At 37.8% G+C, this 26,249-nt stretch overlaps 1 protein-coding gene across 6 annotated transcripts in view; it reads left to right on the top strand.

Annotated features, from left to right (window-relative positions):
• MLLT10 (MLLT10, histone lysine methyltransferase DOT1L cofactor) overlaps nucleotides 1-26,249 on the top strand; it is a 208,028-nt gene that overhangs the window by 44,142 nt on the left and 137,637 nt on the right. For all 6 annotated transcript variants that reach the window (XR_003514201.1, XR_003514200.1, XM_027559995.1 and 3 more), the window contains exon 4: nucleotides 4,724-4,778. Coding sequence is in view for 4 of the 6 variants with exons in the window: in XM_027559995.1 (XP_027415796.1) it covers nucleotides 4,724-4,778 (55 nt within the window). In the remaining 2 variants the exon portion in view is untranslated. The remainder of the gene's footprint in view (nucleotides 1-4,723; nucleotides 4,779-26,249) is intronic.

The following is a 26,249-nucleotide window of genomic DNA, read 5'->3' as shown; positions in this document are numbered from 1 at the left end:
CCGCTGGATCATAGAAAAAGCAAGAGAGTTCCAGAAAAACATCTATTTCTACTTTATTGACTATGCCAAAGTCTTTGACTGTGTGGATGACAATCAACTGTGGAAAATTCTGAAAGAGATGGGAATACCAGACCACCTGACCTGCCTCTTGAGAAATCTGTATGCAGGTCAGGAAGCAACAGTTAGAACTGGACATGGAACAACAGACTGGTTCCAAATAGGAAAAGGAGTACGTCAAGGCTGTATATTGTCACCCTGCTTAATTAACTTCTATGCAGAGTACATCATGAGAAACGCTGGGCTGGAAGAAGCACAAGCTAGAATCAAGATTGCTGGGAGAAATATCAGTAACCTCATATATGCAGATGACACACCCTTATGGCAGAAAGTGAAGAAGAACTAAAACGCCTCTTGATGAAAGTGAAAGAGGAGAGTGAAAAAGTTGGCTTAAAGCTCAACATTCAGAAAACTAAGAGCATGGCATCTGGTCCCATTACTTCATGGGAAGTAGATGGGGAAACAGTGGAAACAGTGTCAGACTTTATTTTTGGGGGCTCCAAAATCACTGCAGATGGCGCCTGCAGCCATGAAATTAAAAGACACTTACTCCTTGGAAGGAAAGTTATAACCAACCTAGATAGCAAATTATTCAGAAGCAGAGACATTACTTTGCCAACAAAGGTCCATCTAGTCAAGGCTGTGGTTTTTCCAGTGGTCATGTATGGATGTGAGAGTTGAACTATAGAGAAAGCTGAGCGCCCAAGAATTGATGCTTTTGAACTGTGGTGTTGGAGAAGACTCTTGAGAGTCCCTTGGACTGCAAGGAGATCCAACCAGTCCATCCTGAAGGAGATCAGTCCTGGGTGTTCATTGGAATGACTGATGCTGAAGGTGAAACGCCAATACTTTGGCCACCGGATGTGAAGAGCCGACTCATTTGAAAAGACCTTGATGCTGGGAAAGATTGAGGGCAGGAGGAGAAGGGATCGACAGAGGATGAGATGGTTGGATGGCATCACCGACTCAATGGACATGGGATTGGGTCCACTCCGGGAGTTGGTGATGGACAGTGAGGCCTGGCGTGCTGCGGTTCGTGGGGTCGCAAAGAGTCAGACATGACTGAACGACTGAATTGAACTAAACTGATCTGATACCTTGGCTGTTGTAAATAGTACTGCGATTTATATTGCATTGGGGTGCATGTATGTTTTTGAGTTTTTTCTCTGGATATATATAGTCAGTAGTGGGATTGCTGGGTCATTTAGTGGCTCTATTTTTAGTTTTTTTGGGACCCTCTGTTCTGTTTTCCATAATGGCTACACCAGTTTACATTCATACAAGTAGTGTAGGAGGGTTCCTTTTTCTCCATACCCTCTCCAGGCAGCTTGTATTATTTGTAGGCTTAAAAAAACCAACAAACCTTATTAGAGGGCTGCTTTCTTGTTATGGTGTGCCGGCTTCTCATTGCGGAGGCTTCTCTCGTCACAGAGCACGTGCAGAGCGTGTGGGTGCCTGGGCTTCCGCAGTTGCGGCACCTGGGCCTGGTTGCCACATGGCAGTAGAATCTTGCCGCACGAGGGATTGAACCTGTGTCCCCAGCATTGGCTGGCAGATTCTCAATCACTGGACCATCAGGGAAGTCCTGTAGACTTTTTAATGATGGTCATTCTGACTGCTGTGAAGCAATACCTCACTGTAATTTTTATTTGTATTTCTCTGATAATTAGCAGTATTGACCACCCTTTCCTGTGCCACGTTGCCAGGGATTGAACTGGGAGCCTCGGCACTGAAAGTGTGGAGTCCTAATCACTGGCTCATCAGTGTTGCCTTATTGTTTTTCTGTCTAGGTATCTGTCCATTGATGAAGTGAGGACTTGATATCCCTACCATTATTGTATTACTGTCCATTTCTCTTTGTCCATTAATATTTACCTTATGTATTCATATGTTCTGGTGTTGGTTGCATATACATTAAAGTTGTTTCATCTTGTTTGATTGACTCTATGACCTTTATGTAATGATCTTTGTCTCTTATAACAGTCTTTATAGTCTGTTTTGTCTGGTACAAGCATAGCTGAGTTACTTTTGATTTTTCTGTTTGCGTGGAATACTTTTTTCCACCCTCTTATTTTGTCTGTGTGATACAAGCATAACTACTCTGACTTAATTTTTATTTTTTCATTTGCACTTTTTTCCACCCTCTCATTTTTTCTGTGTGTAATACAAGCATTGCTGCTCTGACTTTTGATTTTTCCATTTGCTTAAAATACCTTTTTCCACCCTCTCACTTTGTGTGTGTCTCTATATCTGAAGTGAGTCTCTTGTAGGCAGCATGTATGTGGGTCTTGTTTCCATATCTATTCAGGCAGCCTTTTGGTTGGAGCATTTAGTCTGTTTACATTTAAGGTAATTATTGATATATGTGTTCTTATTGCCATTTTATTAATTGTTTTGGATTTGTTTTGTCGGTCTTTTCCCCCCGTTCTTCTTCCTTTGTTTTCTTGTGATTTGATGGCCTTTTTGGGTTGTGTTTCTGGACTTCCCTGGTGTCTCAGACGTTGAAGAGTCTGCCTGCAATATGGGAGACCTGGGTTAGATCCCTAGGTTGGGAAGATCCCCTGGAGAAGGAAATGGCAACCCTCTCCAGTATTCTTGCCTGGGGAATCCCATGGACAGAGGAACCTGGCAGGCTACAGTCAATGGGGTCGCCGAGTTGGACACGACTGAGTGACTAATACTTCCATACTTCCATACTTTGGGTTAAGTTTGGATTCCCTTTTCTTTTTTATGTGTGTTATCTATTACAGATTTTTGGTTTGCAGTTACCTTGAGATTTTGGTATAGTGCTCTGTATATATATAGGATTGTTTTAAGTTGCTGGCCTTTAAATTTCAAGTGCATTTTAAAAAACCTGATTTTGTATTCTCTTCCCATCATGCTGACTGTTTCTGATATAATATTTTACATCTAATTGTTTTGTATATGCCTTAACTGCTTCTGGTGGATGTAGATGATTTTACTTCTTTGGTCTTTATCCTCCCTAATCAGCTTGAGTGAGTGAAGTTGCTCAGTTGTGTCCGACTCTTTGTGACTCCATAGACTGTAGTCTACCAGGCTCTTCCCTCCATGGGATTCTCCAGGCAAGAGTACTGGAGTGGGGTGCCATTTCCTTCTCCAGGGGATCTTCCCAACCCAGGGATGGAACAGAGAGGTCTCCCGCATTCCAGGCAAACGCTTTAACCTCTGAGCCACCAGGGAAGCTGTGTACTTATATACTGTTTGATCTTAACTTCCTGCTCTTTATTTTACTTTGTAGCTCATTTATCTTAGGGTATTACATGCTTCAAACTGATAGCTTATGGTGAACGGTGTTGGATTCGTCATCTCTGAAAATTTAGCTTTAATGTAGAAGAAAAATTTAGAAGAAAATTTAGCTTCAGGATCAGGTACCAGGCTTGACCACTCAGGGCTCTTGTGTGGCAGAAGTTTCATTACAGTGTAAAAGGACAGAGAAGGCTACTAACATAGACATTAGAAGAGAATGGAGAGTGCCCTCGTCTCTAGTTTTAGCAAGGGACCTAGATACTTTTTCAGTTGGTTATTACAGTAAATCAAAGAATGTCTCAAGGTTGTAAAGGTCTTACCAGACCCACTCCCACAATTTACATTTTAAGATAACAGGATTAGTCAGAAGGTTCTTAAGAAGGAGAAACATGTCCTCAAGCAGGATACTTTGTTGTTATATAATACTTAGTACAGAGTTTAAGATGAGTTGTTTTGTTGTGTAGTCATCAGCTCTGGGCTTAAAGGAAAAAACAACAACAACAACAACAAAAAAGGTTTTATGTGACTAAGACTGAGGAATGTAGGGAATAAAACCTTTGTCCTTTTCTCCTCCTTTTGAGCCAGACCCCTTTCTCCTCCTTGGGTACCCTGGACGTCTCATCAACCTACCTAAGAATTGACTCTCAAAACCTCTTTGGAGAGTAAGGAAGGGTACAGATAATAAGTAGTTATATATGACTTTATGACTTCTAGGAATATAGTCTTTATAGTAAGACAGTGCCACAGAAAACTTGGTAATTATTTTTATAATCATTTCAGTCCTCTTGTCAGTAGGGAAAAGAAATGGTAATACTGGCTTGGTGTTTATTTCTGGTTTTAAATTGTGGGAGTGGTAGAGAGAGGGATCCATAATATATTACTGAGTATCATTGTGCTGTGAATGAAAAGAATAATGGGAATAACTAGAGCAGTTCTTGGCCTTCCATAGGCAGGTCAGCACATATGAGATCATAATCTGCTTAAATCAAAATTCTGAATTTGAATTTGCCTCTTTATTTCAGGAGAAACCAGATCCAACTGACTGTGTAATAATCCTGGTTGATTCTACTCAGACAGTAAAGGGATAGAGGCAAATATTAAAAACCGTGCCCAAATACTGTGTTCAGAGGATCTTTTTATTTTTATTAATACAAGAAAAAGGAAAAAAGTCTTTAACATTTTACTGTTCACTAAATTTTACTTTTTAAAAGTTCTTGTCTGGTACTCTGAGGATGATCACTTATCATAGAGAATTACTTGATCAGGATCTTTCTGAAATATTCTTGGTGGCAACTAAGAGAAAATGCCACTACCACATTTTGAATAGTTTTGAAGTTACAGGGAAGATGTTATACTTTGGTAATCTGAAAAATCTCTTTGTTTCCTCCCCTTTTAATAGAGATGTGAACTGTGTCCTCATAAGGATGGAGCTTTAAAAAGAACAGATAATGGCGGTAAGTGCAGAAAATTTTGAAGAAATTTTTCTTGAGAACTGGAGTGCAGATGTATTTTAAAATATCTGGTAATTCATTTATATCAAAAGTGATGGCCACTCAAATATTTTTTTAACAGTATTGGATATAATGTTTTCATGAATTTTCTTTTTATTGAAACACAAATTTTCTACTTTTTGAACAAACTTGGTATATTTTGTTTTGTGTTTTTAGTGCAGAATGATCCACATACTTCTAATTAAAATTTTGAGTTTATTTTTTTAAATGAATACAATTTCTTATATTAGTTGGGAAAATAAGCCACTTTTTTTTCCTTGGTTAGGGATAAAAATCTATTGTTTTAAATTCCTTTTTCCCTCTTTTGTGTATTGCTAGACAAATGATGTTTCCAATGAATGTTAATTTTGACACCCTGTGGATCTTTGTTGTTTGAATATAAAGAAATTTGATTTCTCTTAAATTTTGGTGTGCTTTCCTAAGGCCCTTTTATATTTCTAGTTTTCATTTCCATTTTTAGTTACCTTTCTCAAAGAAATCCCATGTTTCTTTATAGCTCAGTACCATTCTTATTAAATGTGTAGGCATCAATTTATTCATCTGTGACATACTATGAAAAGTAACTGATGAATCTCAAAAAGTGGAGATTAAGCCACTGTTCGTATGTACTTCCGTTTTGGGCAGCCAACTCTATGAAGTGTTTTGGCATAGAATAGTGTCATGACATGAGTAAATAAAAGGAAAAAATAGTGTTTTTGGATAGCAATATATCTGTTTAAATTTAATGTTTAGACCGTAAGTCACATTATCCAAAATTTTAAATATTAAAAACCCTCCCTCCTACTGCTGTTCACCATCTACACAGTTTGTATTACTTTTTTGCATATACCAGTAAATATGAGGAGACATATTTTTGTAACTTTAATACAAATGGATTAATAGTAGCATACTCTCTTGCATCTTAAGTTTTTTTCCCTGAACAATTTATCTACTATCAATATAGAGCTTTATTTATTACTGCATGTTATGGAATTAGTCACCTGTTGATGGACTTTCTAATCTTTTGTGTTTTTGACTGCTGCTTGTAGTATATATGTCATTTTGCTTGTATGCAGTGAAATCTGTAGGATTTTATTAATTCTCAGATGTAGAACTGTTGGATCAAACATTTTACAGTTAATTTTGGTAGATATTCCCAAATTATTCTGTTTAGTGGTTGTACCAGTTTGTGTTCCCAGCAGTAATGAATGAAAACCTATTCTTTATGTCTTTGGTAATCCGGTAGGTGAAAGTATCTCAGAGCTTGTATTTTGCATTTCTCTTATTATGACTGAATCTGAGCATCTTTTCATGTTTTTAAGAGCAATTCATGTTGTCCCTTCTGTGATCTCTTCATATGCTTTTTCTATTTAGTCGTTGATCTTTCTCTTTTTGATTTGTTGGAGCTTTCGTAGAAGCACTTAATATATTAGGCTTTTTTGATGACTCATTCTTGCTGTTAATCTTTGCTCTTGGGGTTTTTATCTGTACAGAAGGTTTTGATTTTTATTTAGTTGAATTTATTAATCTTATGTGTCATGGCTTCTGATATTTTGAACCATTAGTTAAACAGGCTTTCCCTACTCCAAAGTTATATAGGGAATGCTTTCACATTTTCCTCTTTGTTTTTCGTTTGTTTTTGGCTGCAATGCATAGCATGTGGTGTAGTCTGACCAAGGACTGAATCTGTGCCTCTTGTAGTGGAAATGTGGGAGTTCTAACCACTGGACCACCAGGGGAGTACCTTCTTTAGTATTTTTATGACTTCTTTTTCCTTTCTTTCCTTCTTTCTTTCAGTTCATTTTTCCTTACTGATTTGCAGTGCCATCTGTGTTATAGTCTAAATTTGGTGTGTATTTAAAAGATTCTAAATTCTGTTCCAAAATTATTTTGGAGCATGAAATGCATTTTCCTGTAGAAATGCTAATTGTATTTGCAGCGTGGTTAGCAAAATCCCACAGTGTGCCTGATACATAGTATTAATGATACTGTTCTTTAAGATCTACTACCCATTTTTCCAGGAGCCTGGTGAGCTACAGTCCAAGGGGTCAGACACAACCTAGCAACTAACAGCTATTTTTCATGCTGGAAAATTATGTTCCAAGTTTTAGTTTTCTTTCTCTAGTGATCATGATCAGGAATTTCTCAGTTTTACTTTTGATTTTCTTCATGTCACCTACTCCATAGATCTTTGTTGAAGGTAAGTGTTTTAACATAGATTGGTGTGTGGAAAGTGAGTTATAGGCAAAGGGAGAAGCAAATGATAAAGACCCAGATGTATCAGGGGTTGGCATTGTAAAGTTTGAATGGTAGGCCTTCTGAGAGGTGGAGCTTCTTTTCCCTTTCCCCTGCTAGTCTTTTCCTTCCCTCCCTCCCCTCGTGCCCCCTCCCCCAGTCTTGACATGCCTTCCTTCCCCACCTTCTCCCTTTGCTTTTCTTCTCCCCCTCCCCCTTTTTAGTTCAAGACTTGGTCCTGATGATTATCAGGAGCCATTGAAGCTGAGGGATAACATGAGTTTTCTGTTTTAGAAAGATCACTCTGACAGCCTTGTGAATGGGTTAGAAGGCTATGAGACAAGACCAACTATAAAAAAGAAAGGTGTAGCTGGGTCCTGTGCGCTTTTAACATACTTAAAATCAGTTACATAGGAAGAGATAGAAAAAAAAATTGTAGAGGTAATTCAGTCTGCCATTTTATTGACTGAGGTCTAGCCAAACCTATATGGAAATCTCTTGTGAATGATTTTAAGTTAAGGCTTTCCCAACCATATTTGTCAAAGACAGGAAGTGTACAATTGAGGGGGGCCAGGCAAGAGGCAGTGTCAGCTTATCTATATTCTTGAAGAGGAATTTTTAAAATGAGTTGAGGGCCATTGATAGACACTATCTGACAGAACAATGAGAAGAATTGGAATACAGCAGGGTTGTATATTCATAACAATGTACAATATCATGCACTTTCTCTATTGGAGTTAAAAGCTGCTTTTCAAGGATAGTTTTGATTATTCCTATTTTGTGTGAGTTACTCAGTCGTGTCTGACTCTTTGCTACCCCATGGATTGTAGCCTACCAGGCTCCTTTGTTCATGGGATTTTCTGGGCAAGAATACTGAAGTACGTTGCCGTTTCCTTCTCCAGGGGATCTTCCCAACCTAGGGATCGAACCTGAGTCTTCTGCATTGCAGGCAGATTCTTTACCATCTGAGTTCCTATTTTGAGGGGCTATAATTTATACTCCGATGTTGGAATCTACATTCTACAAAGATAGGACTTTGCTTTATTGCAGTGAATCCAAGGGAGAGATACTGAGAAACTGTTTGAGATAGAAGTAGTGGGAGGGTTAAAAATGAGGGAATGGACATGAAAGATACTAAAGTGATTAATTTTTACAGATATATTAAAAATAGTTTTACTGTGGAAAATTTTTAAGCCTACATACAAGTAGAGAGACCTTGGTGTCTAGCTTTAACAATGACCAAGTCATAGCCAGCTACTTCTTTCTACCCTCCCCTATCTGTCTTCTGATGAGTTTAAATTTTGTGAGCATTCTTAACTTGGTTGGATATTTTAAAAATGCACAATATATCATCACACCTAAAAAGAATTAACAAGGACTTCTTTAATCCATGACATATGCATTGTTCAAAATTTATTGATTGTCTCCTGTTTTCTTTTATACTTGTTGAATCAGGATCTCACAAAGGTCCATAAGCTAGATTCAAATAAGGTACATACATTGCAGTATCTGCTATTTCTCTTAGGTCTTTCTGTGGTCTCCTTTTCCCCTCGTTGTCAGTTTGCGTATGGGAAAAAATACCTGAATCAATTTGCCCTGTATTGTTTGTCCACAGCACACTTTGTTGATTAATCTTAGATGAGTGTGTGTTGTGTGTGTGTGTGTTTTAACATGTCACTTTGTTCCATGTATTTTCTGTGCATTAGTAGACTAAAGTGGACATTGGACTTACGTAGTCATAAACCAAGTAGTGTCAAGGATTGCCTGAGCCATCAGGTAAGAGAGAGAAGCATGTTGATTCTAGCCTCTAGAACTGAGAGTGTGAGAGAATATATTTCTTTTTTCTTTAGCTACCTAATTTGTTGAAATTTTTATTACTGCCCTAGGACACTGGTACACTTGTGTTGAGAATATTTGCATTTATATTCATAAAGTGTATTGGGCTGTTACTTTATTTTCTTATGCTTTTTTGTCTGACCATGGGGCATTTGATACCATACTGGACTCATAGAATGAGCTAGGAAGTATTGTCTCTTCAAGTTTTTCAGAAGTTTGAGAAGGATTTGTGTTTATATTTCTTTAAATTTTGGTGGTATTCAATTATGAAGGCATCTGGTACAGGGCTTTTCCTTGTTGGGAGGTTTTTCGTTGTTGATTGAGTCAATCTCTTGTTCTAGATCTATTCAGATTTTCTTTCTTGAGTCATTTTTGTTAGTTTGCATTTTCCTAGGAATTTGTCCGTTTCCTGTAGGTTAACTAATTTGTTGGTGTACATTTGTTGATGGTATTCTCTTTTAATTCTTATTTTTGTTAAGGTCAGCAATAATGTTCCCACTCATTTCTGAATTTAGTCATTTGTCTTTGTTTTCCTAGTCAGCCTAAAAGTTTGTCAGATTTGTTGATCTTTCAAAGAACTTTGGTTTTGTTGATTGTTCCTGTTATTTTTCTGTTTTCTATTTTATCTCTAATCTTTACACCTCTCTTTTTCCTGCTGGTTTGGGGCTTAGTTTGCTCTTTTTCTAGCTCCTTAAGGTAGGTATATAATTAGAAACCCTGTATTATTACTATTTTTATTTTATGTATAGCACAACTATATTATCTTGTAATAAACTAAGAAAAGAAACTGAAAAACAATATATACATATACATATCTGTGTGTGTGTGTATATATATATATAAACATATATATGTCTGAATCACTTTGCTGTACACCAGAAACTAAGACAACATTGTAAATCAACTATACATCAATTAAAAAAAAGAGATCCTGTATATATTTAAACTGTCACTCCCTTCAGTGCATTTCACCCCAGTCAAGCATCTTCCTTGCAACATAGGTATTATCAGGTATGAATTTAACTGGAGTGTTGCTTTCTATGTATCACATGAAATTTCGTATGTCATTTATATATGTTTTCCATTTGTCTTATTTCCCAGTTTCCATCATGATTTCTTCTTTGACTCGTTGGTTATTTAAGAGAATATTGTGTAATTTCCATGTATTTGTGGATTTTCCGGTTTTCCTTCTTTTATTGAATTTTATTTTCATTCTACTGTGGATTGGTAAGATCTGATTTCAGATCTTTTAAAATTTATTGACACTTGTATTGTGACTGGCACTGTTACCAGTCTTGGAGACCATTTGTGGATGTTTGAGAAGAATGTGTATTTTGCTGATTTTAGTGCAGTTTTCTGTATACGTATATTGAGCCTAGATAGGTTGTAGTAGCTCTTCTATTTCTTTAGTGGTTTTCTAAGTTCTACCCATTACTGAAACTTGAGTAAAGAACAGCCTGTTTCTCCCTTCAGTTCCCCCCTCCCCTGTCCCGCCCCTCCCCATGTATTTTGAAAATCTGATGTTTGGTGCATGTATGTTTATAATTGTTTTTTATGTTCTTGGTGTTTTGACCTGCTTTTCAGTATATAATGCTCTTCTTTGTTTCTTGTATCAGATTTTGATTCTTACTTCGTTTCCCATGTATATATTTTTAAATGGTTATCCTGGGGATTACAGGTAACCTCTTAAAACACACTTCATCCAGGTTAAAGGATACAAGAGCAAATGCCAAAGTCAGTCCTCCTTCCTTAGTTCTGTTAAAACTTAAAATCATAGTTCTTTGAGGGCAAGCTCTGCTTCGCCCCTTCAGGAACCAGGGGCCAGAGTTTGGCACTAGGAACATGGGATGCTGTCTTCAAGACCATTGTCACACTAGTAAGTGGTAGAGCCTAGGCAACTGAAAATGACACAGAACTGTTACAGTTTTTAAGTTGCCTTTGTGTTGTTTACTTGGTACTGTAAACTTTTGACTATCTTCCAGAGTAGAGTTCTGACCAAATTGGTTTTGACATTTTATGCTCCATTTTCTGGTGTTTCTGTAAGATCACAGGCTCTTGGAGATGTCATCAGTCCAGATGCTTCATTTTTGACCTTTATTTACCAGTTTTCAAGAGACATGTATATTATTTAGTTGTCAGTAACAGAAATAGATCTGGATATCTGAAGCAAAAAGAATAAATGAAAAGATATAACTCACAAGAGTTGGAAGAAAAAATGAGTGCTTGAGTGCCTGCATTTTGGAGTTATTAGAACCAGAAACAAGTAGAATTTCCTCAAGCATGGTATTCTAGTGAGAAGAGGGAATGGATACTGAACAAGCTTAAATCATGGCTGTCTAACAGTAGTACTACTGTATGACTTAATGGATATGGTTGAAATGAGGGAAGGGAGTTGCTCAGATTTCTTTGTGGACAGCTGAATATCGATGGTCTTTTACTGAGTTAGAGAGTGTTGGATAGAGAGTTGTTTTGAAAGTAGAGATCAATGCTGAGATACTCTTTATGTGTTGAATTTAAGATGATTGTGAGATTGCTAAATAATATATATGTCAGTAGGAAATTGAATATAATTATTAGCTTTTAGCTCTTACCATTCCTGCTTCTTTACCATGTAGTTTCCTTCCTGGGGAGGTTACCATATTCTTGATATCTATCTGGAGCCATTTTCTGCATACATAAACACTTTTTACACAAATGTAGAATATAGTGTTTTATGAATTGCTTCTTCATTAATAATGTACCTTGGAGATCACTGCATATAAGTAGTAAAAAAAAACTCTCTGTCATATACATCTGTATGTTATTTAATTCTAAAAATGAACTGTAATTTATTTAACCATTTAACCATAATAACATTTAGTTATTATTAGTCTTTTTTAAAAAACAATACTGCAGTGAATAACCATATACAATGTAATCATAGATATGTGGGTGATTTGCTGTAGGCAAAAATTCCTGGAAGTGGAATTGCTGGGTCAGAGGGTATGTGCATCTGAAATTTTACTGGATTTTGCCGTATCCCCTGTATTGAGATGTACTAATTCACATTACATGAGAAGAGACTGTTTTCGACATGGTTTCCTCAGCACAGTTGCATGATTATCTGAGTCAGTTTCAGTTTGGGATCATTGATCAGATTCACAAGTCACAATTGACTTACCCAGCACCAAATACACCTATAAAGGAAAAGCATATACAGTTACAATACAGAGGCCTCCAAACTCTGATGCAGGTTTTGATGTTGCCAGCATTTTGATTGTAAGGTTGACATGCAAGTACAAGTAACATTAGCACACATTTAGCCTTTATATTTGTAAGTGGTTAGCTCTTTTATTTTAACATAGCTGTAGACCATAAATTATAAGTCATACAATATATATTCCTGACAGCCAAGTATAGCAGGCTAGTTATTCTGAGGTTAGTTATTAGTACATGGCAGACCCTATAGGACCGTCATCTATCTTCAGGGTTGATGTTGCAATCAACATCAACAATCAAGATATTTTCCTCAGGAGCCTAAAAGAGGGATTCAGAATATAGCTTTTAACCCTTTCCATCTATCAGTATTAAGAATATTTTAATATTTTTCTCTCTGGTGGGTAAAAATAAACATAACCTTAATCTGCATTTCTGTTATTATGAGAGAAGTTGAACACCTCTTCATATGCTTAAAAACTATTTTTATTTTCTTTATATGAAGTTTTCATGCATATTTTTAACTCATTTTCCTTTTGGTACATTCCTCATGGAACATTTGTTGATAGTTATGTAAGAGCTCTTAATGTTTTAGGGAAATTAGCCCTTTGGAGTATTACAGGGTTTTTTCCTCCTAAATGTTGGTTTGTGTTTTGATTTTGCCTTTGGCCATACAGAAATAAGTGATTATGTTATCATCATTCAAAAGAATTGTCCTGGTTTGGTAGCATACTGGAAGGGCTATTTTCTATACCAAGATTATTTCACACTTTGGGGTAGGCTTTTTCTAGTATGTGGCTTATAAATTTTTTAGATTAATGATCCATCTAGAATTTATTGTAATGTGAGTTATGAGGTATGGAGCTATTTTTCACCTAGGTGACTATCCATTTGTTCCAAATACATGTTTTGAATAATCTTATTTCCCCTGTTGAATTCAAATGACACTTTTTAAAAATACAAAGTTCACATGTGATTTGGCTTCGTTTCTGGACTTTGATTTTGTTTAGTGATGTGTCTTTTCGTGGCCGGTACTACACTGTTTTAATTGTTCCAATTTCATATCTTGCAGAGATAGCCCTTTCTCATTATTATCTTCCTTTCTTCCATTTTTTCTTCTGCTCTCCCACATTTTCTTGTCTTTAAAAAAAAATTCTTTTTAATTTTTGAAGAGTGTTTTTGGTGTTTAAAGAGTGTCAATGGTGTTTTTGGCTCTACTTATTTTTCTCTAAGCATTTTTTAAGTCAGCTTTTTTAATTTGTTTTAATTAATTTAATGTTTTGGAATACTTATAGATTTACTGAAAAGTTACAAAGATAGTACAGAGAGTTCCTGTATACCCTTTGTCCAGTTTCTTCATTATTAACTTTGTACATGGTATATCTGTGAAAACTAAGAGACAGTTGTATGTTACTATTAACTGAATGCTATACTTTAAATTTTTTTCATCTTTTCTTTTTTGTTAATGTTCTTTTGCATTTAGCTTCCATGTCTCTTGGTCTCCTGTGGTCTGTAACAGTTTGTCAGTCTTTTTGGTTTTGCATGACCTTGACAGTCTTGAATACTGGCCAGGTACCTGATGAATGTCCCCTTCTGGGTTCCTCTGATGTTTTTCTCCTGGTATGGGTTTGGGGAAAGAGTACCACAAAAGTTAAGTCCTCTTCTCATCATTTCAGGGGGTACAAATATCCACGTGACATTACTGATAACAAAAGTGTTCAACATTACTAATCACTGTAGAAATGTAGATGAAAAATCACAATGAAGTCACAGCACACCTTTGGAATGGCTACTATATTTTAAAAAAAAATTACAAGTGTTAGTGAGGCTGTGGCGAAATTGGAACCCTTGTGCACTGTTAGTGGGATTATAAAGTGTCATAGCTGCTATGGAAAACAGTACGGAGGCCCTTCAAAAAATTTAAAAAGATTACTATAAAAAAGAATGATCCAGCAGTTCTACTTCCAGTGGATATATCTAGAAGCAGAGTCTCTGAGAGATATTTGTACACTCATGGTCACAGAAGAACTATTCATAATAGTCAAGAAGTATAATAACTCAAATGTCTATCAGAGGCTGAATGGATAAACAAGATGTGTTATATACATAAAATGGGATATTAATCTCCCTTCTTTTTAAGAACTGTACTACTACTGAACTGTACACTTGAAAACATTGTCAGTGTACTGAAGTTTGTTAATGTGCTTTTAAAATATTAAAATCTGTATGCTCTTATTTTTTATAAAGATTTATTTATGTATTTTTGGCTGCACTGGGTCTTTGTTGCTGCATGTGGGCTTTCTCTAGTTGCAGTGAGCAGGGGCTACTCTTCGTTGCGGGTATGTGGGCTTCCTGTTGTGGAGGCTGCTCTTGTTGGGCTCCATGGGCTCTAGGGGAGCACAGGCTTCAGTAGTTGCAGTGTGTGGGCTCAGCAGTTGTGGCCCACAGGCTTAGTTGCTCAACGATGTGCAGTCTTCCTGGACTAGGGATCAAACCCACATCCTCTGCATTGGCAGGCAAATGGATTCTTTACCACTGAGCCACCAGGGAAGCCCTGAAAATTTTATTTTTAAAAAACAATTTCATTTATTTATTATTTTTGGCTGTGCTGAGTCTTTGTTGATGCAAGAGCTTTTCGCTAGTTGTGACGAGCGGGGCTACTCTTGTTGTGGGGTGTGGGCTTCTCATTGTGGTGGCTTGTCTTGTTGTGGAACACCAGCTCTAGGGTAAGAGAACGTCAGTAGTTGGAACTCCTGGGCTCAAGAGCACGGGCTGTGAGCCCCTGAATGAGTTGTGGCTCACTGGCTTAGTTGCTCCGAGGCATGTGGGATCTTCCCAGATCAAGCCTGTGTCTCCTGGATTGGTGGGCGGATTCTTTACCACTGAGCCACTAGGGAGGCCCAAAATTTTATTTTTGGAGAGTAAATATGTATAGTATTTTTTATTAGCCTGTTATTATTTGTTGGATCAGTAGTGTGTCAGTAGTGATAAGCCCTATTTTTATTCTTAATACTGGTGATTTGTGGTCTCTGCTTCTTTTGTTTTACATTGTTGTTTTGGTTTTTGGAGTTTGATGTTTGGTTTCATTTTTCTTTAACAAGTGTACCTGGAATTTGTCAGTTTTGTTCACCTTTTTAAAGAAATAAACTGACTTTAATTTTTAAAGTTATCTCCCCGTTTTCTGTATTTTACTGATTTCTCCTTTAATCTTTATGATTTCCTTCTTTCTACATACCTTGTATGTATTTAGCTCTAATGTTTTAACTTCTTCATGGCGGCACCTTAGATCTTTGAATTTAGATCTTCTTTTCTAGTTCAGTTCAGTTCGGTCCAGTCCCTCAGTTGTGTCCGACTCTTCGCAGCTCTATGGACTGCAGCACACCAGGTTTCCCTGTCCATCACCAACTCCCGGAGCTTGCTCAAGCTCATGTCCATCGAGTCAGTGATGCCATCCAACCATCTCATCCTCTGTTGTCCCCTTCTCCTCCCTCCTTCAGTCTTTCCTAGCATCAGGGTATTTTCCATTGAGTCAGTTCTTCACATCAGGTGGCCAAAGTATTGTAGTTTCAGCTTTAGCACCAGTCCTTCCAATGAATATTCAGGACTGATTTGCTTTAGGATGGACTGGTTGGATCTCTTTGCAGTCCCAGGGGCTCTCAAGAGTCTTCTTCAACACCACAGTTCAAAGCATCAGTCTTCAGTGTTCAGCTTTCTTTATGGTCCAACTCTCACACCGATGCATGACTACTGGAAAAGTGATAGCTTTGACTATATGGACCTTTGTCAGCAAAGTAATGTCTCTGTTTTTTAATGTGCTGTCTAGGTTTGTCATAGCTTTTCTTCCAAGGAGCAAGCATCTTTTAATTTCATGGCTGCAGTCACCATCTGCAGTGATTTTAGAGCCCCCAAAATAAAGTCTCTCACTGTTTCCATTGTTTACCCATCTATTTGCCATGAAGTTTTAGTAAAAGTACATCTTTTCTAGTAAAAATATTTAAAGATTCAAGTTTCCCTCCGAACATTTTTACTGCATTCCACAGAATTTGATATGTTGTTTATTTGTTGTTAGGTCAAAATGTTGTCCAAATTTCTCCTGCTTTTCTCTTTTACCCCCAAATTTAGAAGTCTCATTTATTTGCCAGTTACATTGCTAGATAGGTAATTGTTGGTTGCTTATTTAATTTCTTTGTTGTTAGCGATTCCACTCTGGATGATTTTTGTCCTTTAAAGTCCACTAAGACTTATCTCAAGGCCCAGCATATTTATTATCTGTGTTGGTGAACGTGTCTTATGTATTCTACTGTTGAATGAATATAGTGTTGTGGTCAGTTAGATCAAGACAGTTTTTATTGTTAAGCTCTTTTATGTCTGCATTGATTTTGGGTGGGGGGGGTGAATCTAGTTCATCTATTAATTGCTGAAAATCATATGTTAAAAATCTGTTAAAGTTGGAACATTGTCAAGTGTTCCAATCCTGTCAAGTGGTGCTTCATATATTTTAAGGCTAGGTACATATACTTTCCTAATTGTTATTATGTCTTTTTATTGATACCCCTTTATTGTTACAAAATATTCCTTTCTATCTATGGAGTGTTTGTTTTGTAGTACATATCTGATATCAGAAGAGTCACTCCTGCCTTTATATTCTTACTATTAGCAGGATGTAGCATTGCCCATTGATTTGCTTTTATTTCCTTTAAACTTAACAGAGTTTTTTATTAAGTGTTTCTCTTTTTGTTTTTGGTTTGTTGTTGTTTAGTTGCAAAGTTGTGTCCAACTCTTTGCAACCCATGGACTATAGTCCTCTGGCCATGATATTTCCCTGGCAAGAATACCGGAGTGGTTTGCCATTTCTTGCTGCAGGGAATCTTCCTGACCCAAGAATTGAACCCATGTCTCCTGGCATCTCCTGCATTGGCAGGAGAATTCTTTACCACTGGGCTACCTACCACTGGGCTACCTAGGAAGCCGCATAATGTTTCTCTTACAGGCAGCATGTAGTTTGGTCATTTTTTTTTAAGTCTACTCTGTCCCTCCCTGGAGAAGGAAATGGCAACCCACTCCAGTGTTCTTGCCTGGAGAATCCCAGGGATGGGGGAGTCTGGTGGACTGCCGTCTCTGGGGTCACACAGAGTTGGACAGGACTGAAGTGACGCAGCAGCAGCAGCTGTCCCTCTCAATCTTTAATCTTGTCTCATTAACTATTGTATATAAATGATTTAACATTTAATACAGATTAAAATTTGAATTGAGGTCTATTTTTTTTTTACTTTTGAACTTTTTATTTTATATTGGAGTATAGCCAATTAACAAGTTGTGATACTTTCAGGTGATCAGCAGAGGGACTCAGGCATACATTAGTATATCTGAGGTACCTGTTCCTCTTTGCAGCCTCTCCCAGGTCACCAGTGGTCTGCTTTCTATTACTGTAGATTACTTTATGTTTTCTAGAGTTTTCTACAATTGGAGTCTATATGTGTGTCTAGACATACGAATATGTATATAATACACATGCAAATTTTTTGTCTGGTTTATTTCCATCATTATAAGTATTTTGAGGTAATTCTTCTTGTTACGTGTATCAATATTTATTTCATTTCTTTTTGTTGTTCACTATTATTCCTTTGTATGGTTATAGCAGTTTATTAACCTGTTGACAGATTGTTTTTAGTTTTCAGCTATTAAAAATGAAGTTTTTAACATTTGAGCACATGTATGACCATAGGCCTTCATTTACCTTGGGTAAATAAGAATGAAATGGCTAGTTTATAGTAAGTGCATGCTTAATTGTTTAAGGAACTGACAAACTGTTTTCTAAAGTGGTTGTAACATTTTACATTCCCATCAGGAGCAGTTGAGACTTCCAGTTGCTTTGTATCCTCTTCAACACTTGGTATAGTCAGGGTTTGTTTTTGTTTCTTTTCAAGTTGCCATTAAAGAAGAATAGCTTTATGGGAGTTTGTTTGAGATGATTTTTGTCTCATTGGTTATTGTAAGATATTGGATATAGTGTTAAACAGTAAATCTTTGCTTCTTATCTATTTTATGTAGTAATGAGTATCTATTAATCCCATACTTCTAATTTATCTCTCTCCTCTTCGAGCCCTGTGGTAATCATAAGTTTGTTTTCTATGTCTGCGATATCCTTGTAGTTTTAATTCCCATTTCCTTAATGAGTAATACTTTTGATCCCCTTTTCATGTACTTATTTGCCATTCTTGCATCTTTGGTGATGTATGTATGTATTTTTGCCTTTTTAAAAAATTCAGTTGTTTTCTATTGTTGATTTTTAAAATATAACAACTTTATTCACATAGTATACAATTGAACCATTTAAAGCATGTAATTCAATGGCTTTTACAGTATTCAAAGACTTGTGCCACCATTATCACAATTAGAATTTTTATCAGGCCAGAAATATACACTGTAATCTTTAGCATTCACGTCTCATTTGCCCTCAGTACCTTCAACCTGGGCAGCTATTAGCCTACTGTTTGTCCAAATATAATGTATAGTTGGTCCTCCAAATATATACGTGACTCCTCTATATCCAAGGTTCTACATCCACGGATTCAAACAACTCTGGATGATGTAGAACTGTAGTATTATTTACTATGGAAAACTTACATTTAAGTGGACCTGCAGTGTTTAAACTTGTGTTTTTCAAGGGCCAGCTGTATGTCCTTGCTGCTTTCCATGAAGATTACAGTTATCCTAGATTCATTATAATTCCTTTGTTTGAACTGATACCAACTTAGCTTCAATAGCATGCAAAGATTCTGCTCCTATACATCTACACCCCACAACCTTTCTGTTGTTTTTTCAAAATTTGTATCATGCATTTATCTTTTAAAGTATTTTGTTATTCAGTTGCTCAGTTGTGTCCGACTCTTTCTGACCTCTATGGACTGCAGCACGCCAGGCTTTCCTGTCCTTCACCAGCTCTTGGAGCCTGCTCAGACTCAAGTCCATTGAGTTGGTGATGCCATCCAACCATCTCGTCCTCTGTCTTTCCCTTCTCCTCCTGCCTTCAGTCTTTCCCAGCATCAGTCTTTTTCAGTGAGTCGGCTCTTCACATGGCGCCAAAGTGTTGGAGCTTCAGCTTCAGTATCAGTCCTTCCAATGGATATTCAGGGTTGATTTCCTTTAGGATTGACTAGTTTGATCTCCTTGCAGTCCCAGGGGCTCTCAAGAGTCTTCTCCAACACCACAGTTCAAAAGCATCACTTCTTCAGTGCTCAGCTTTCTTTATAGTCCAGCTCTCACATCCATACATGACTACTGGAAAAACCATAGCTTTGACTATATGGACCTTTGTCGGTAAAGTAACGTGTCTGCTTTTTAATGTGCTGTCTAGGTTTGTCATAGTTTTCCTTCCAAGGAGCAAGCATCTTTTAATTTCATGGCTGCAGTCACCATCTGCAGTGATTTTGGAGCCCAAGAAAATAAAGTCTCTCAATGTTTCCATTGTTTCCCTATCTATTTGCCATGAAGTGATGGGATCAGATGCCATGATCTTAGTTTTTTTTTTTTTTTCGTTTTAGTGAAAGTCACTCAGTCATGTCCGACTCTTTGCGACCGCATGGACTGTACAGTCCACGGAATTCTACAGGCCAGAATACTAGAGTGGGTAGCCTTTCCCTTCTCCAGAGATCTTCCCAACCCAGGAATCGAACCTAGGTCTCTCACATTGCATGCAGATTCTTTACCATCTGAGTCACAAGGGAAGCCCTTAGTTTTTTGAATGTTGAGTCTTAAGCCAGGTTTTTCACTCTCCTCTTTCATCTTCTTCAAGAGGCTCTTTAGTTCCTCTTTGCTTTCTGCCACAAGGGTGGTGTCATCTGCATATCTTAGGTTATTGATATTTCTCCGTGCAGTCTTAATTTCAGCTTTGCTTCATTCAGCCCAGCATTTCGCATGATGTACTCTGCATATAAGTTAAATAAGCAGGGTGGCAATACATAGCCTTGACATGCCTCTTCCCCAAATTGGAATCCGTCTGTTGTTACGTGTCTGGTTCTAACTGTTGCTTCTTGACCTCTATACAGATTTATCAGGAGGCAGGTCAGGTGGTCTGGTATTCCCATCTCTTTAAGAATTGGGCACAGTTTGTTGTGATCCACACACAGTCAAAGGCTTTAGTGTAATCAGTGATGCAGAAGTAGATGTTAAACCATGTAGCAAAGATAACGAGTTACAATTCAAATCTATTATAATGTTGCCTTTAATTTTTACCTATGTTTAAACTTTACCGGGGGTGTCCCTGGTGGTTCAGTGGTAAAGAATCTGCCTGCCAATGCAGGGAACATGGGTTTGATCTCTTGGTCGGGAAGATTCCTGGGAGAAGGAAATGGCAACCCACTATAGTATTGTTTCCTGGGAAATCCCATGGACAGAGGAGCCTGGTGGGCTGCAGTCCATGGTGTCACAGTCGGACATAATGATTAAATAACAGTATTTTTTTGGTTAGCCAGAAGAAACCCTTCTCCAGATTCATGTGGGGCAAGTCTCTTAGCAACAGATTCCCTCACCTTGTGTTTCATTGGGATGTGTGTCTTTTTCCATATTTGAAGGATAATTTTGCTCGATTTGGAATTCTTAAGTGACAAGTTTTTTCTTCCAGAAATTTAAAAATGTCATTGTACACACACTAATGGCCCCTGTTGAATTTGATGAGAAATTTATTGTTTAATCTTACTGAGGATTCCTTGTATGTAACAAGTTTCTTCTCAAAGATTCTCTTTTTCCTTGGCTTTAGCAGTGATTTATTATTTTATCTCAATGCAGATCTCGTTGTGTTTATTCTGGTGGTTCCTTGAACCTCTTGAATGTGTAGATTCATGTCTTTATCTAATGTTTCAGTTGGTCTACCTTTAAGGTGACTGAGTTTTTTTCTTCTGTACTCAGATCTATTGTTGAGACCCTCTAGTGTATTTTTCATTCTGGTTATTATAATTTTAAGCATCAGTGTTTGTGTTTGGTTCCTTTTTAAAATGGTATTGATTCTCTCTTTGTTGAGACTTCATTGTCCTGGTTTCCTTAGATTTCTTGTCCTTGCTTTCCTTTAGAAGGCAATGGCACCCCACTCCAGTACTCTTGCCTGGAAAATCCCATGGGTGGAGGAGCCTGGTAGGTTGTAGTCCATGGGGTTGCAAAGAGTCGGACACGACTTCGCGGCTTCACTTTCACTTTTCACTTTCATGCATTGGAGAAGGGAATGGCAACCCACTCCAGTGTTCTTGCCTGGAGAATCCCAGGGACGGGAGAGCCTGGTGGACTGCCGTCTATGGGGTCGCACAGAGTCGGACACGATTGAAGCGACTTAGCAGCAGCAGTGAGGTTGATCAAATCTAGGTCCCTGGGTCCATCCCAACACCTGCTGGATCAGATTCTCTAGCAGCAGCAGCAAGACAGTGATTTAAAGTCTGCATTTAATATCTGTGCTTCTGCAGAGACAAATTCTGTTAAATTCTCCCATGAATGGGCTATATGCTCTTTTTCTTTATATCCTCTGTAACTTTTTCTTGAAAACTGGACATACTGACTATGTCCACTCTGGAAAGTAGGGTCTTTACTCATGGTTTAATTTTGTTGCTTGGTGTTACTTGCCTTTTAAGTGGTTTTCTATATAGTTTTTTTTTTTTTTAAGTGTGCTTTCTTTGTCACTTTGATCTCTAAAGTCTGTTTTTGTAGCTTGTGTTCAACTAGTGTTTTGGCAAAGACTTGCTTGAATACTAGGTGCTAAGATAATGTGCAGTAGAAGTGAGAAGGGAGAGGGGTTCAAAAAAAAAAAGAGAAGAAACTACTCTCCAGTGTTTGTGGATTGACTCTGTGCTGGGATCTTTCCTTCAGTGGCCAGCCAGTCTGCTTAGAGTTCTGCTTCCTGCTTGCCCTGTACCAGGAGATATATCAGTGATGAAAGTTTAGCATCTCATCAGGTCTTTTACGAAGATGCATCCTGCCCTGGGCATGTGGTGCTGTCTAAATTACCTGGAATGCACAGATACTTTTCAGCGCTCCCAGTTTCCAAGAGAAAATCTGTCCCAGGTTTTCCTCTTGGGCTCTTGGCATGTTTGTGAACCATAATCTTTTGCCCCAGGCATCTGTGCCTTTTTTTTTTTTGGTTTGTCTGCCATACAGTGATTTGAGAAATACCCTCCACTTTTCTGCCCTGTGTGAGTTCTGAGCTTGTCAAAAGAATAAGATGTGTTAGTTCTTCAGTAGCCCACAGGCATTTTAAAATAGGGAAGCACAATTATTTGCAAATAAAGTCTCCTCTGTTCCTTCAGAAACTGGAGCTGGGGTTGGTTACTGGGTCTTCAAGGTGTTCTCTTGAAGACTTCTGCTGAATCCAGGATGGCAGGGGTCAAGGGAAAGTAAGAATTCCCAAAGCTTTCTTACTTTTCTTTTTGCTGGCTTTTTTGCCCCTTGCAGGATCTTAGTTCCCTGACCAAGGATTGAACCCAGACCTCTGGCAGTCGGAGCACCTACTTGTAACCACTGGACGGCGAGGGAACTCTCCACTTTCCCACAGTTTTTAAGTTTTTTTTTTTTCTGACCTAGAATTCATTTGGTTGCTGCAAGCCTTTCATTCTTTTTTCCAGAATCTTTGAAATTGGTTCTTACAGTTTTTGCTTGACTTTTGGATGTTTCTGTGGTGGAAAGTGCCTTTGGAGCTGCCTGCTCCCCCATTTTTGCTGACGTGTGCTCATTTGCTTCAGTTGTGTCCGACTCTTTGCGACCCCATTGACTATAGAGTCCATGGAATTCTCCAGGCCAGATTACTGGAGTGGGGAGCCTTTACCTTCTCCAGGGGATCTTCCCAACTCAGGGATTGAACCCAGGTCTCCCACATTGCAGGCGGGTTCTTTACCAGCTGAGCCACAGGGGAAACTCAAGTGTCTTGAGAAACATTGTCTGAATTATTTTGTCCCTTTTTAAAATTTTTGAGTTGGGGGGATATGCACTGTTACATGCAGGAGCATAAATGTGGTCCTTATTATTCCATCTTGACTAGTCTCCTATTATTTCTTCTTAACCTTGATTTTTTTCTTATTTTATTATTCTCTGTTCCCTCTTTTCTTCTTTATTTGTGATTTTATGAATGTTTTTAGCATTGTATTTTAATCCATTTAATAATACAGTTAATTCCATTTAAATTTAATGTTATTAGATTACCATTTGGGCCATATCTTTTCTGTATATACAGGTATTAATATTTATGTATGTAGCTGTAGCAGTTGTTCTAGGGATTACAAGTTTCATACAAATAGTTCAATCTACTATGTATACCATTTTACATAAAATGTAGAAAACCTCAGAACTGTATAGATCTCTTTTACCTGCTTCTTCCCCAGTCTTTAGTAGTAAAATGTTTTATACACATTGAAAACTTTACAAGACTTTTGATGTAAGCAGTCATTTGTATTTTAAGTGAAAGAAGGTGTTGTTATTGTTTCATCAGCCAATAACTCTGTCAGAAGTACCTGTGTGTTTATCATGCTTCATTTTTCTATGCATCTTGGACCTTCCTTCTTTGGTCATTTTTGTTTTCTCTCTTTTCTGTTGCCCAAGGAAAATTGTCTGGTGTTGCTTTTAGAGGGAATTTGTTTAAAGATATTTTTTGGCTTGAATTTGTTTAAAGATATTTTTGGCTTTTTTTGGTTATTTATCCCTTTCTTTTGGTGATAACTTGCCTTTGGTTATTTTCAGGTATTTTTCTTTTTGGTTTTCTGTAGTTCTACAGATTATGTGCCTGTGTATGGATTTATATTAATATTAATTTACCTTGGGATTTATTGTGATTATTCAACCTGTGACTTGTTATCTTTTTATTTTAGAAAGATTTTAGTTATTATCATTTTAAATGTTGCTTCCATACCACTTATTTCTTTTATATTTCTCTTGAGACTCTAATTACTTGTTAGGTAACTTGTTATTATGTTCTTTTTGTTTCTTGTCCTCTTTTTGTCTTTTTCATACTTTTGTGCTAATGTTCTGAGTATTTTCTTCTGACCTACTTTGTTCTAATTTTCTTTTTGACTATTGATATATCTGCTGCTGCTGCTAAGTCGCTTCAGTCGTGTCTGACTCTGTGCGACCCCATAGACGGCAGTCCACCAGGCTCCCCCGTCCCTGGGATTCTCCAGGCAAGAACACTGGAGTGGGTTGCCATTCCCTTCTCTAATGCATGAAAGTGAAAAGTGAAAGTAGAAGTCGCTCAGTCGTGTCTGACTCCTGGCGACCCCATGGACTGCAGCCTACCAGGTTCCTCCGTCCATGGGATTTTCCAGGCAAGAGTACTGGAGTGGGGTGCCATTGCCTTCTCCAATTGATATGTCTAGGCCATTGTTAATCCCATTTACTAGTTTTAAATTTTTGTTTTTACTTCTTTAATTTTTGATTGAGAGTTTTCAGTTCTTTGATGGAATTTTTAATATTTGTGTGTATTTAAATATAATAACCATACTTTTAAAAACCTCTGTGTCTGAAACCCCAACATACAAATCTGTTTTGATTTTCATGTTTTTGCTGCTTTTCATTCATGTTGTCTCTCTTGTGTTTCATATTTTTCAATGTGCTGAAAATGAAAATGAGCTACTATTAAAACTTGTTGTTGTTCAGTTGCTCAGTCGTGTCGAACTCTTTGCAGCCCCATGGACTGAAGCACGCCAGGCTTCCCTGTCCTTCACCATCTTGCGGAGGTTGCTCAAACTCATGTCCACTGAGTCAGTGATGCCATCTGACCATCTCATCCTCTGTCCTCTCCTTATCTTCCTGCCTTCAGTCTTTCCCAGCATCAGGGTCTTTTCCAGTGAGTCAGCTCTTTGCATCAGGTTGCCAAAGTATTGGAGCTTCAGAATCAATCCTTCCAATGAATATTTCCTTTAGGATTGACTGGTTTGATCTCCTTGCCGTATTAGAAATTATTTGTAGCCAAATGAATGACATTATTTTCCTGGAGAGAGGGTTTATATTAACTTCTGTCTGGTGTCTGAGGCACTTGATAATTTAGGATTACATGAGTTGAATTTCTGAGCTTGAGATGATCAAAGCTCAGCTGCAGGCTCTTGGAGGGCCTCTGTACTTTTAGTTTATTGGCATTTCTGACTTGCAATGCAGCCCCTCAGTTTTGCCACTGAAAGAGGGTGAGGGAGTAACTAGTATTCCTCTTTTCCCTTAGTTGTCCAGGGACATAAGATCCCTATACTTTGAGCCTTCTGAATTTGTCAAAAGTACCTTCCACTCTCAGCTGTTTTCTTTGAAATAAGCAAATGTCCCCCAGGTGGCAAAGTGGTCAGAGTTGTACTTAAGGACCTGGACTTCCATCCTTTTGCAATTTAGCTCTGATAATTCCTTACTATCACATCAGTTCTTTAGTCACATTATACCTTCTTTAGTCACATTTTTGCTGACTGTATAGAGCTTCTCCATCTTTGGCTGCTAAGAATATAATCAGTCTGATTTTGGTGTTGACCGTCTGGTGATGTCCATGGGTAGAGTCTTTTATTGTGTTGTTGGAAGAGGGTGTTTGTTATGACCAGTGTGTCCTCTTGGCAAAACTCTGTTAGCCTTTGCCCTGCTTCATTCCGTATTCCAAGGCCAAATTTGCCTGTTACTCCAGGTGTTTCTTGACTTCCTACTTTTGCATTCCAGTCCCCTATAATGAAAAGGACATCTTTTTTGGGTGTTAGTTCTAAAAGGTCTTGTAGGTCTTCATAGAACCATTCGACTTCCGCTTCTTCAGCGTTACTGGTTGGCGCATAGGCTTGAAATCACTGTGATTATGAATGGTTTGCCTTGGAAACAAACAGAGATCATTCTGTCGTTTTTGATTGCATCCAGGTACTGCATTTCAGACTCTTTTGTTGACCATGATGGCTACTCCATTTCTTCTAAGGGATTCCTGCCCACAGTAGTAGATATAATGGTCATCTGAGTTAAATTTCACCCACTGCAGTCCACTTTAGTTCGCTGATACCAGGAATGTCGACGTTTACTCTTGCCATCTCCTGTTTGACCACTTCCAGTTTGCCTTGATTCATGGACCTAACGTTCCAGGTTCCTATGCAATACTGCTCTTTACAGCATCGGACCTTGCTTCTATCACCAGTCACATCCACAACTGAGTATTGATTTTGCTTTGGCTCCATCCCTTCATTCTTTCTG

This window comes from Bos indicus x Bos taurus, chromosome 13 (assembly GCF_003369695.1).
Source record: "Bos indicus x Bos taurus breed Angus x Brahman F1 hybrid chromosome 13, Bos_hybrid_MaternalHap_v2.0, whole genome shotgun sequence".
Taxonomy (NCBI): domain Eukaryota; kingdom Metazoa; phylum Chordata; class Mammalia; order Artiodactyla; family Bovidae; genus Bos; species Bos indicus x Bos taurus.
The sequence above is the reverse complement of the archived record's forward strand: the minus strand, read 5'-3'. Positions and strand labels throughout refer to the sequence as shown.